Source organism: Siphateles boraxobius, unplaced genomic scaffold (assembly GCF_051911475.1).
Source record: "Siphateles boraxobius isolate OS27281-9 unplaced genomic scaffold, OSU_SipBor_1 5, whole genome shotgun sequence".
In the NCBI taxonomy this organism is placed as follows: domain Eukaryota; kingdom Metazoa; phylum Chordata; class Actinopteri; order Cypriniformes; family Leuciscidae; genus Siphateles; species Siphateles boraxobius.
Window position 1 is genome coordinate 5,983,356 of NW_027509141.1, and position 14,056 is coordinate 5,997,411.

The 14,056-nt window shown below is 35.5% G+C and overlaps 2 protein-coding genes across 2 annotated transcripts in view; one reads left to right on the plus strand and one right to left on the minus strand.

Annotated features, from left to right (window-relative positions):
* The window catches only part of syn2b (synapsin IIb), a 122,970-nt gene that overhangs the window by 47,407 nt on the left and 61,507 nt on the right, over positions 1-14,056 (minus strand). The gene's annotated exons all lie outside the window — the stretch shown is intronic.
* On the plus strand, positions 1,494-13,265 carry timp4.1 (TIMP metallopeptidase inhibitor 4, tandem duplicate 1). The gene is made up of 5 exons (XM_077202660.1): positions 1,494-1,711; positions 7,593-7,687; positions 8,757-8,865; positions 10,562-10,683; positions 11,580-13,265. The coding sequence occupies exons 1-5, from the start codon at positions 1,597-1,599 to the stop codon at positions 11,775-11,777; spliced, it is 639 nt and encodes a 212-aa protein (XP_077058775.1). The 5' UTR covers positions 1,494-1,596; the 3' UTR covers positions 11,778-13,265.

Consider the following 14,056-nt stretch of genomic DNA (forward strand, 5'->3'; position numbering starts at 1 on the left):
ACTTATGAGGAATAGACACCAACAGGAACTTCCTAAAACTATACCACACCCTTATATTAAAACATACATTGGAAATTCATATTTAAAGTGCCCCTATTATGCTATTTCAAAGGTTTCTAGTTTTATTTTGGCGTCTCCTTCAACAGGTTCACATTGATCCAAGGTCAAAAAACACATTAATTTCCTCATAATCTCCACTGCAGCATCAGCTCTTTTCTCTCAGTGTCTGAAACGCTTCCATCAAAGATTCAGTCTCTCTAAGCCCCGCCTCTCTAAGAACTGCTCTGCTCTGATTGGTCAGAAAGCAAATGCTCATTATCATATCTGAATCTCAGCTCTTGACACACAGTGATACGAACGGTAACGATGGCGTGGGTTTTATCGTATCAATCTCATCAAAGTGGATTTCCTTTGTCAGCAGAAAACAGCGTCTTCTCGACACGAACAACACAAACCAAACTCTTCCAGTCTCAGATAAACTACAGTGTTTGAGGGCGGAGCTAAGAGACGCTGCTCAGCCAATCAAGACCAGATGCTGGCATTATTTAAATTAGTTACAAACCCGAGACTGAATTACTGACGATTCGTTTCAGTTCAGAATCACTTCTTTCTTTTGGGAGACAAAAACTCAATTTATCTGCACTTTGGTCTTTTAAATTCTTTGGTCTTTTAAATTCCTCTGAAACTTTTAAATTCATAAACAGCTTTATAACACACTACATGAAAGGAAATATAAAAAAAAAAGCATTGTTATGGCACTTTAAGTTGACATTATTAACTTGTGATGAAAATGAATTCAGCATGTTGTGTTCCTGACACGTTTACTTTCCGTATTCCTGTTTTCCTTATTCCCCCAGTTAGTCTCCTATGTTGTTGTTTAGTTCATCACACCTGTTTCTGTTCTCCTTGATTAACTTACGTTAATTACCAGAGTTCTGGTCCGTCATCATCAATGATAATGTGGTGAAATTATGATCTTCTCCTGCGTGTTGCACTTTATTACGACAGTTCCATGAGTGTCATAATCCTATAATGTAATGGTTATAATTCTATAATGTAATGTTTATACTCTGCACAACTGTGGTGTAGTGTGTGTTTAGGCATGTGTGAACAAAACCAGTTTTATCTTCTGACCACAAACCACTGCTTGTTTTTATTGCAAGCAACCATTTTTACATAATCTGATCATTCAGAGTGAAACAACATTTAACGCGACCGACTGTATCCATGCAGAACTGATGTGTGTTTTATATTAGAATGGAGTCAGATTTGAATAAATCGACTCTATCCACTGACTCATCTCCACAGATCCCGTGTGTGTGTGTGTGTGTGTGTGTGTGTGTGTGTGTGTGTGTGTGTGTGTGTGTGTGTGTGTGTGTGTGTGTGTGTGTGTGTGTGTGTGTGTGTGTGTGTGTGTGTGTGTGTGTAGAGGGCGGGGTTTGTTTATTACAGTAGAAGGCTGGTCTTGTGCTGAAGCTATAAATGACCCGCAGCTCCTCGAGACTGAAGGAGATCATCGACAGACACACACACAGAGGAGGAACTTCATTCAGTGTGTGTTTCATACAATAGCTGATCTGTGAGAGTGTGAGTGTGATGATGAGCCTCTCGCTGTCTGCTGCGCTGCTGGTGTGTGTGTGTGTGTGTGTGAGCGAGAGCTGTAGCTGTTTTCCAGCTCATCCACAGGAGTTATTCTGCATGTCTGAGACAGGTACGGCACACTGGAGCTTAATCTTATTACATGTCAGCTGGATTACAGAATCAGATTTAAAAAAGTGGTAACACTTTACAATAAGGTCCATTAGTTAATGTATTAACTAACATAAACTAACATTGATCAATACAATTGTTACAGTATTTATTAATCTTTGTTAAAGTAAGTTAATAAAAATTTAGCTGTTTATTGTTTGTTCATGTTCACGGTGCATTAACTAATGTTAACAAATATAACCTTGGAATTTAATCCTGTATTAGTAAATGTTGAAATTAATATTAACTAATATTAATAAATGCTGTATAAGCACAGTTCATTCGTTTATGTTAACTAATGTAATTAACTAATTTTAACTAATAAACCTTATTGTAAAGTGTTACCAAAAAAAGTATAATCTTGTAAATATGCATTTTATTGAATACTAAATATTAACAAAATGACAGGAAATTATTGACTTTTTTGTGATTCTCACTAATTTGTCTTTCTTATCTTTTAAATAACAGCGTATTGCTTATGTATGTTCAGAAAGTCTTCCAGATTTGTAGAATCTCACAAGTCAGAGGCCACACGGTATAGCAAATACAATATCTCATCTTTTTGATTTTTACTTTGAAATTTTACATTTTTATTAACTATTAATAACCTTTTCATTAACTTACAAACCCACTGCAGTTCCATCACGAACCCCAGTTTGACGTAATTTTGTTGATGACAAATTTTCAAAAAATAAATTCTCTTCGTATTTTGGTTCTCTATAGTACCAGAATGTCCTATTCAAATCAATGTGATAAACAAGTTAAAACTAAACATAAAGTCAGACGTAATCTAAAACTAATGATCAAAAAGTAGTCCGAAAATATGTAACGTAACAGATTACGTTACAAACTACAGGTTTTCATCATGCAATTTGTATTCAGTAATGGACTATACAGTAATTTTTAAGTAATCTACCCAGCACTGCTTATCCACTATTTGTTCATAATTTTTGCCGGTCGGCAGGATGTTGTGACAAATCAGATGTTTATGAAGGACATTTAACTGTTACAGTATAATATTCTGTAAACATTTGCACTAAATCAAATGCCTGTTATCAAAACGCACATTATGCACAGATAAAAGTTCAGCGAGCTAGTAAGAAATGGCTTGCAAACAGATTTAGATTCAATTTTTTTTTTAAACAAGACATAGGTATTCTTTGACTTTGTGGTTTAATGTTGTGTTCGCTCTGAAAAGGGAAAGAGTAGTTTTGGATCTCTCACTAACCAAGAGTGGTTTTGGATCACTAACTAACCGAGAGTAGTTTTGGATCACTAACTAACTGAGAGTTGTTTTGGATTACTAACTAACTTAGAGTAGTTTTAGATCACTAACTAACCGAGAGTAGTTTTGGATCTCTAACTAACCGAGAGTTGTTTTGGATTACTAACTAACTTAGAGTAGTTTTAGATCACTAACTAACCGAGACTAGTTTTGGATTTCTAACTAACCGAGAGTAATTTTGGATCTCTAACTAACCGAGAGTAGTTTTGGATCTCTAACTAACCGAGAGTAGTTTTGGATCTCTAACTAACCGAGAGTAGTTTTGGATCACTATGTAACCAAGAGTAGTTTTGGATCACTAACTAACTGAGAGTAGTTTTGGATCTCTAACTAACTGAGAGTAGTCTTGGATCTCTAACTAACTAACCAAGAGTAGTTTTGGATCTCTAACTAACCAAGAGTAGTTTTGGATCTCTAACTAACCGAGAGTAATTTTGGATCTCTAACTAACCAAGAGTAGTTTTGGATCTCTAACTAACCGAGAGTAGTTTTGGATCTCTAACTAACCGAGAGTAGTTTTGGATCACTATGTAACCAAGAGTAGTTTTGGATCACTAACTAACTGAGAGTAGTTTTGGATCTCTAACTAACTGAGAGTAGTCTTGGATCTCTAACTAACTAACCAAGAGTAGTTTTGGATCTCTAACTAACCAAGAGTAGTTTTGGATATCTAACTAACTGATAGTTTTGGATCACTAACTAACTGAGTGTAGTTTTGGATCACTAACTAACTGAGAGTAGTTTTGGATCACTTACTAACTGAGAGTAGTTTTGGATCACTAACTAACTGAGAGTAGTTTTGGATCACTAACTAACTGAGAGTAGTTTTGGATCTCTAACTAACTGAGAATAGTTTTGGATCTCTAACTAACTGAGAGTAGTTCTGGATCTCTAACTAACCGAGAGTAGTTTTGGATCACTAACTAACTGAGAGTAGTTTTGGATCACTAACTAACCGAGAGTAGTTTTGGGTCACTAACTAACCGAGAGTAGTTTTGGATCACTAACTAACTGAGAGTAGTTTTGGATCACTAACTAACTGAGAGTAGTTTTGGATCACTAACTAACTGAGAGTAGTTTTGGATCACTAACTAACTGATAGTTTTGGATCACTAACTAACTGAGGGTAGTTTTGGATCACTAACTAACTGAGAGTAGTTTTGGATCTCTAACTAACTGAAAGTAGTTTTGGATCTCTAACTAACTGAGAGTAGTTTTGGATCTCTAACTAACCGAGAGTAGTTTTGGATCACTAACTAACTGAGAGTAGTTTTGGATCACTAACTAACCGAGAGTAGTTTTGGGTCACTAACTAACCGAGAGTAGTTTTGGATCACTAACTAACTGAGAGTAGTTTTGGATCACTAACTAACTGAGAGTAGTTTTGGATAACTGAGAGTAGTTTTGGATCACTAACTAACTGAGAGTAGTTTTGGATCACTAACTAACTGATAGTTTTGGATCACTAACTAACTGACAGTAGTTTTGGATAACTAACTAACTGAGAGTAGTTTTGGATCTCTAACTAACTGATAGTTTTGCATCACTAACTAACTGAGAGTAGTTTTGGATCTCTAACTAACTGAGAGTAGTCTTTGATCTCTAACTAACAGAGTAGTTTTGGATCACTAACTAACTGAGAGTAGTTTTGGATCTCTAACTAACTGAGAGTAGTCTTTGATCTCTAACTAACTGAGAGTAGTTTTGGATCTCTAACTAACTGAGAGTAGTTTTGGATTACTAACTATCCGAGAGTAGTTTTGGGTCACTAACTAACCGAGAGTAGTTTTGGATCACTAACTAACTGAGAGTAGTTTTGGATCACTAACTAACTGAGAGTAGTTTTGGATCACTAACTAACTGAGAGTAGTTTTGGATCACTAACTAACTGAGAGTAGTTTTGGATCACTAACTAACTGATAGTTTTGGATCACTAACTAACTGAGAGTAGTTTTGGATAACTAACTAACTGAGAGTAGTTTTGGATCTCTAACTAACTGAGAGTAGTTTTGGATCTCTAACTAACTGAGAGTAGTCTTTGATCTCTAACTAACAGAGTAGTTTTGGATCACTAACTAACCGAGAGTAGTTTTGGATCACTAACTAACTGAGAGTAGTTTTGGATCTCTAAATAACTGAGAGTAGTTTTGGATCACTAACTAACTGAGAGTAGTTTTGGATCACTAACTAACTGAGAGTAGTTTTGGATCACTAACTAACTGAGAGTAGTTTTGGATCACTAACTAACTGAGAGTAGTTTTGGATCACTAACTAACTGATAGTTTTGGAACACTAACTAACTGAGAGTAGTTTTGGATAACTAACTAACTGAGAGTAGTTTTGGATCACTAACTAACTGATAGTAGTTTTGGATAACTAACTAACTGAGAGTAGTTTTGGATCACTAACTAACTGAGAGTAGTTTTGGATAACTAACTAACTAACTGAGAGTAGTTTTGGATCTCTAACTAACTGATCGTTTTGCATCACTAACTAACTGAGAGTAGTTTTGGATCTCTAACTAACTGAGAGTAGTCTTTGATCTCTAACTAACAGAGTAGTTTTGGATCACTAACTAACTGAGAGTAGTTTTGGATCTCTAACTAACTGAGAGTAGTTTTGGATCACTAACTAACCGAGAGTAGTTTTGGGTCACTAACTAACCGAGAGTAGTTTTGGATCACTAACTAACTGAGAGTAGTTTTGGATCACTAACTAACTGAGAGTAGTTTTGGATCACTAACTAACTGAGAGTAGTTTTGGATCACTAACTAACTGATAGTTTTGGATCACTAACTAACTGAGAGTAGTTTTGGATAACTAACTAACTGAGAGTAGTTTTGGATCTCTAACTAACTGATAGTTTTGCATCACTAACTAACTGAGAGTAGTTTTGGATCTCTAACTAACTGAGAGTAGTCTTTGATCTCTAACTAACAGAGTAGTTTTGGATCTCTAACTAACCGAGCGTAGTTTTGGATCACTAACTAACTGAGAGTAGTTTTGGATCTCTAACTAACTGAGAGTAGTCTTTGATCTCTAACTAACTGAGAGTAGTTTTGGATCCCAGTCGACGTGCGTCAGTTTCGGCATTCCAGTTTCGGCATTCCAGTCCTTGTTCTGGGATAATCAGGCATGGAATGACCGGCATGAGGTTGTACAGACATGCAGATGCCTGTGGCTTTCACTGAACCAATACAGTAAATCCACATAATCCCTCTGCTAGAAAACATCAGTCTGCCATTCCACTCACTATACCCAAACAATGGATTATGAAGTTCATTTTATGAACTTATCTTATGTGCATTCGCAGTAAGAAGCTCTTGCTTGATTTTCTCCAGAGGGATAAAGATCTCATGCTGATATATTCACAGTCGGAATCTCAGCAACACATGAGAGGCAGCTTTCTATGTGCGTAGAACAGAAAACAGATTGAGTTCTCTTTCACATCTTCTTGCATTTGAATGGTTTAAAATCACATTACGGGTGTGTTGACTCTTGGCAGGTTTGATTTGATCAAACAAACTCTGGTGTGATTTCTCTGTTAGAGCGGTTCATTTGAATAGATGTGAACGGTAAGCGTTTTAGATGTTCGGTAAGTTCCGTCAGAAAAATATATGCCATAACAGCAATTTCTTTTTGCTTTGTATCTTTAGGTTCGGACTAAATGTATAATTTTCTTTTTGGGTCCGGACCAAAAGAGCCAACCGAACCGAAATGTGAACACACCCTAAAATGCACACACTTAATAAATGGAATCAAAATTTTAATTTTATATCAAGTATTCGATTCCTGACCTTAAGTAGGCTATCTGATTCCCACCATAACTTTTTCAGCTACAGTATGTTTTCTAGCTGGACAATATTTAGTGATTGATTTTCTAAGGTATTAAAGGACATTTAAAAATCAATAAGAGAATCAATTCTGTAAGACACCGGTGATTCCCTTGTATGACACAGCTACATTCTGAACTCTTATTTGACGCCGCCTGAAATTATTATTTTAACATAATAGCCTAAACACGTAATACCGTACGGCGTCTGCGTTTTCACAGATTCACGTTTTTGTAGTTTACACGGAGATGATAAAGTTTTTTAAATTTTTTTTAAAACTTGCACCTTGGGACCTATTTAAAGTTTCCATTCTTTTTTTTTTTTTGGGAAAATAAACCAACATTGTGACCCAACTAGGGGGTGGTATAGAACCTTCCCAACAGTGGGTTACCAAACACTGTTGTCGTGCAAATGAATGGCCAGAACGCATTAAAAGTTTTTTAATTTCAGTTAAAACGGTGTCGTGTTAGCGTAATAAGGTAATAACTATTGATCTTTGCTATGGAAGAGAATCAAACAAAAACTAACTTTAGCTGGACAATAACTTTATTCTAGCGCTGCTGTAAAGCCAAAACAATCTCTGTTACTGTAATTTCCTATTATCACTGTAAAGCTGCTTTGAAACAATCTATATTGTTAAAAGCGCTGTATAAAAGAAGGTGACTTGACTTGACTAATGCGCTCAGAATCACACGCTATATAACAACTGATTATTTTCCCATTAGTGATGCGAGCTGAGGTAACTGGGGAGAAGATCATACCCGGAAAGAGAAATAGAGATGGCATGGGAGAAGTTCAATATGACATCAAAGTGATGAAGGTGAGCTAAAGTATTGATGATCATATAAATGTTCTGCTGGGAATTATAATGATCTGATATAGCATGCTTTTCCTGGGATTGATTGGCCTGATGACAAAATCAGGAGTGTGTTTCCCGAAAACACTGTTAGCCAAATAGAGTCGCAAGTTCCATCGTAGTTCAACGAGTCGGTGTTTCCCGAAACCATAGTTTTAACGAACATTCGTAAACAGCATCGCAGAGTTGTGTGTTTGTAACGACAGATCTCACCCTGTGATTAGAAGAGTTTAGTTTTTGCATGACACGTGGACTCAATAAATCCTGATCTTGAGCAAAATAAGCAAGCTGACATTCAGTGCAATCTAATCTATAATAGAACACATACAAACGTCATTTACGTCTTTTAGTTTGTCAAGAGATTTAAAGCAAGCACTAGTGTGTTAGAACAAGTCTATGATTGAATCTGGAAATAAAGCAAAATAACTGAGAAAATGAGAAATAATCCTCAAATGATTTGTGAATTTATAGTAAAACATCTCGCATTAATTCGATCTCAAACAGATTTATTATAGGCTAAATATTATTACTCCAACAACTGCGTGACATCATTAACCAACGTGGTTGAACACCCAATTTGCAACAATATGGTTTCGGGAAACAGTCGTGACTAGCTAGTGGATTTCTACAACGATGCATCGTACTACTGTATAGTAGTAAAGCAGCGAGTTGCGGCGTTATACGGGAAACCAACACCCAGAATGGAGAGTTACAGTCTTTTTGGGGTTCTTATCGACCCATAGGCTTATACATGAACGTATGATTTACGCTTTGGAAACACGGTTTGTGAAGCTACGAAACCTTCGCAAAGCTTTTTTACTGAAATCACATGACTTTGGTGGTTTGATACACACTCCGAATCACTGAAACAAAGGATTCAAAGCTTCACAAAGCGTGTTTCTGTAGCGTCCATCACTTCAGAGACTCTATTTTAAATTGTATCATTTTTATAGTGGATCTGCAGGCCCAAAACACAATACACTGCTACAGTATACAATACAAACAATGGTTTTACAAAATCATGGTTTTGCAGGTGTTCAAAGGTTCTTCTGACAGAATAAAACAAATCCAGCATGCCTATACAAGTGAGATGTCTTCATTGTGTGGGACCAGACTGGATCACGGCCAGTATCTGCTTTCAGGTAAATACAAAGTTCTGTCTGATCAGTCCTTAACTCATTCTGCTTGCAATTACATCGTTATCTATAGGGCTCAGCTGATTGGTTCCTGCTGTATCAGTAGCCAATCAGCTTGATGCTCAACCTTCAAATGCTTGGTCAGTGTTTACTGTAACATCTTTCAGAAACCCTCCACCTTCCCCAGCTCCACCTGTACAGATCTGCTACGGGTCATTCATGTATGTTATACTGAACAGCAACAATAGGCAACATTCGAAAGCTTACAAACTCAGAAATTAATCCAGTGAAAACTATTTTGAAATTAGATGTTGCCTTACAATAGAAATTGTACTTTAAATTCTTTTAGAAGGCCCCTCCCATAGTGGGCGGAGTCAGGTTTCATATTACAAAATCTACTTTATTATCAAATCTTTTCTAATCTTGACACAACACATATCGTTGGAACGGTCTGAGTTTCAAGGTTCCATATTTTGTGATAGAAGCAATATTTGGACAACAAAATATTAATTTTTTACAGGAGAATGCATCATAAAAATAAAAAATAATGTAATTTTGGTACAATGTTTAAACAAAATCTAATAGGAACTTAAATTTTAGTGATATCAACTTCAAATTTGGAACACAACATGGTTAGATATGTAGCCTTGATTTTATAGTACTTTTATAGTAAAAAAATACCACCAACATAAAACATGTTTAGTACAGTACATTTGATTTACAGTAAATTTAAACTTCCATAACTTTAACATCAGCAATATTCTGCAGAGGGCCTTTTTAAAACAAGACCAAATACTCTATATTCCAAAGCATTCTTGAATTACAAACATTTAAGTTTAGGTAGTGATAGTTATGTGCAATCTGACATAATCGAGTATGTCCATCACTTTACAGAAACACACCTAGAGCGCACACATACACTACGTGATGTAGTCTATTAGGTTAGACTAGTGTGCTTTAGCATTTAGAGTGCACACTTTCACTTCTGATTTACTCTAAAATGCTTTTATAATACCCTCAATATTCAAGATAAGGGGCAAAATACCTCTGTATGTCTTTTATATTTATATAATTTAAAACAGTTAATCAATATCATACAAAGAGTGCAGGTTTTTCTTTAAATATTAGCATGAGTACAAATGTGATATTGAAGTTAATATAAAGTGAATTATTTTCGACATAATATCGCCTGTTTTTGTTCTATTTCACCATCGAAAATAGTTCCAAACAAAACCACAGGACTGTTTTGAGTCTCTGAGCAACACATTGCTGTGTTTCCTTACTGAGTGATGAATCGGTTGAATGAATGATTCAATGACTCACTCATTAACAGTGACTTGCTGCCACCTACTGGCGGTTTTAATCTCACATTCAAAGTATTGTTTCATTTTTTAAATCATTTAAATCAATCACTAGCTCAAGTAGAGCATTTATTTACTGCTCGATGAACCAAGAATTCGCTGTATGGGGCTTGCCGTCTGCTGCATGACACGTTCCCTGGTTTGTTTTAATGTGTTTTATGACTTTTATATATCAAAATGGCAGGCCGCTCCAGCTATACGACGCTGCAAAGGTAAACCGAATTCAGAGAGATCCACATTAAAGATTTTTTAGGGGGACTCTTCACTAATTTAACTGGAATTAGGAAACACTGACTAACATTAAAACAAAAATGAAATATACAATGTTTTCTGTCCCTTAGGAGAGATCATGGACGAGAGATTCTCCATTACAATGTGCGACCTCATTATGCGCTGGGACAGTCTCTCCTTAATGCAGAAAAACAACATCAAATACAGATATCAGATGGGCTGTGACTGCAAGGTAAGAACACATTTATTTGGAGATGCACGAAATATCGGCCACCATATCGGTATCTGCCGATATACGTTCATATCGGCACAATTAAAGAAAATGTGGCAGATATATTAAATAATGGATTATTTCCTTCAGCTGAGACTCTTCAGATGCGCACTGTTCAACATGATGGTTTTGAGCTGGATGAAATATGATTCAAATCACTTCAAGAAAGGAAAATATAGTAAAGTGCAACACAAGTCTGTCATATCGGTTACATAAAATTATAATGACAACATCATTATAATTGTTTTGTTTTGGACATGGATTTTAAGTGTGAGACTTTTGTTTTTGTAACGAGGCTTTCATAAATTATATAAAAACTTATCGTTTATTATACTTAGATTTAACGGCCAATATACCGATATCGGCCAAAATTTTCATATCTGTGCATCCCTACATTTATTTCAACCCAGCTGACAATGATCCAAACATTACGACAACTCAGTTCACCCTGTAAAAATTAAATGAAACTTTCAATCTAAAAAATGTTTCACATATGTGCTTTATGTTTTGTATCATACACAGTAAAAAACGTTGGGTTATTTTCCAAAAATGTTGGGTAAATTTTTCAAATCATTGGGTAATTTCTAGTAATAACCCAATGCTTTGGGTTACAATAACCCACAGCTGGGAAGGTGCTATACCGCCCCATTTGTTGGGTCACTCGTTGGGTTATTTTTAACCCAACATTTTTAAGTGAGCACTTAAACAAATTCAAGAATACTAAGAGAACCAGTAATTCACTAATTCATTTGAGTGTCCAAACGTACCCTGACATAGTCTGATTTATGAAGGTCTGAGTGAACAAAAACGTAACTGAAAGTATATATGATATTGTATTTTAATATATTAATCTGCAGATCTCCAGCTGCACTGATCAGCCCTGTCAGCCCAGCTCAAACAGCGAGTGTGTGCTGGCCGACTGGTCTTCCTCGTGGTCAAAGCCGAATAAGTTTGCATGCATCAGACACAGCGACGGCTCCTGCAGCTGGTACACAGGAACGGCCAAACCGTCTGCAAACCACACACACATACACACACACACACCTGACGTCTGAACGAAAGAAGCTGCTTGATTCTGATCAAATCTGAACGCAAGCAAACCCTTTAACCTCCTGCAACCACAACAGAATACTTTGAATAATTGCATTAGATTATTAGCATGTCATTTTCCTGTAATACTTTCATATGACGACACATTGTTTCTTTTAGGTCCTGATAATTAGATTTTCTATTTAAAAGGAATGAACTGATCTTCTATAATGCTTAAAGAAACCAGGAAGGTGCTGCTTGGGCCTTTTCCACATTTACACTCCTAAATTAATCTTTAGCATGTTACAATTTATCTGCATAATTTTGGCTTGCTGTGGTTTTATTCAATTCAGCATGAGATGCAGCTGCTTTAGCTTAGCTTAGATTAGCTTAGTTTAATTTAGCTTAGTTTAGCATAATTAAGATTATCTTATCTTTTATTATCTTTTGGTTTAGTTTAGCTTAGCTTAGCTTAGCTTAGTTTAGCTTAGCTTAGTTTAGCTTAGTTTAGCTTAGCTTAGTTTAGCTTAGTTTAGATTATCTTAGTTTAGCTTAGTTTAGCTTATCTTAGTTTAGCTTAGTTTAGTTTAGCTTAGCTTAGCTTAGTTTAGCTTGGTTTAGATTATCTTAGTTTAGTTTAGCTTAGCTTAGTTTAGTTTAGCTTAGTTTAACTTAGTTTAGATTATCTTAGCTTAGTTTAGCTTATCTTAGCTTAGTTTAGCTTAGTTTAATTTACCTTAGTTTAGTTTAGTTCACTGCATTTATGCACTGTATTGCTTTGCATATAAAATAGCACCACTTTTTAAAGGGATAGTTCAACATTTAAATTCTGTCATCACCCTCAACTCTTCAGAATCATTAATATTCATTAATATCTGACTACAGGACAGATGAGTACAGTTTTATAGAGGTCTTTCTGCGGGTGAAACACTGATTGATGGATTGATTTCAGGAAGTTCTTCCGAATCATTGATGTGTATTTGCTGCTGTAATTAGTAGTAAAAAGGATGATCGGTTCATCCGTCACACACATTAAACACACACACAAACACACATTTATTGACTTAGAAATCTGAAACATTATTTCATATCAAAGCGATACAAAGTCTTGTTCATTCATCAACTGAAAATTGAGTAGACGATCGATTCTGGGATTTAAAAATCAACATTGGTTCCTTTAAAATCGAGAAACTGATCACTTTACCCAGCCCTAATATTAATTATGACAGACTATAAAGAATTACCATTAAATGGCTGAATGTAAGTGATTGTGTTTTCTGCTATGATCATGTCATTGTTGCAGTGATTATATGTTCCTGTCGCTCTCGAGATGGGTTATGTCCGTGTGAACGGTTAAAACGACGTCCTGAAGACCGAGCGCTTTCACGTTCATCAGCTTCTACGGCACTGATTTAGAAATGAATTTGCTCTTCAAGACAGTCAACAAATTCACACAAAACACAGTTTCCCTGGAGATTATGCAATTAAATATTAAAGAGTTCCAGCTGTAAAAAGCTTCTGTGTGTATGTAATGGGAAATGTATGTTGCCATGTTGATACATTTGAATGTTAATGGCCGTGCCTTAAATGAAATGCATTTATTTGGTATTGCTTTTCACTTTTGTGTTCTGATGAGCATAGGGTTAAAACTGAAAAAAGACGATTTTAAGACATTTTGTAACGGATATTTTCAAACTGGTCGAACAGTCATTGTGGATTCTTGTGCACAGCCGACCTTCAATATCAACAGCAAACATCCAACAGCAGGAAATGATGTAATATCAAGATGTCACGAGAAAAACCACACAAACAACAAAGTTTGCTTTCACAAAGCGGAAATCAGTTGAATATTTTGCAATGATGATTTATATTGAAATGCAGTGTGTTTATGAAGGAGCCACTGAACGCAAACAAAAGCAGGTAAAGTCTGGCTTTATTTGAGATCATCTGGATTTTCATGCAGTACTAAAAAGATGAGTAATAATACCCATATAATATAAAAATACTTTCTCCTGAGAAAATGTTTTAATAACTTATTTACGTTCACATTTATTCATTTAGCAGACGTTTAATCCGAAGTGAGAAACATTTGCTACGACAGCAAACACTTAAAAGTACACTTTTAATTACAGAAATAATATACTTTAAAAGTATGAACTTAATGTAATGTTTTCAAATGTTTTACATGTTATTGCAATGAATTTTGATTTAAATTTACAAAATATTAAATGCAATTAGATGAATTTCAGTCAAAGTGCTCAAGTCAGACTTCATTATATCATAATTACATAATTACTACTGTGAA

Excerpts from the sequence above, each read along its gene's own strand:
- timp4.1 (XM_077202660.1), top strand. The coding sequence starts at position 1,597 with ATGATGAGCCTCTCGCTGTCTGCTGCGCTGCTGGTGTGTGTGTGTGTG. Across the intron at positions 7,688-8,756 it reads ATGACATCAAAGTGATGAAG|GTGTTCAAAGGTTCTTCTGA; the intron begins GTGAGCTAAAGT and ends ATGGTTTTGCAG. Across the intron at positions 10,684-11,579 it reads AGATGGGCTGTGACTGCAAG|ATCTCCAGCTGCACTGATCA; the intron begins GTAAGAACACAT and ends ATTAATCTGCAG.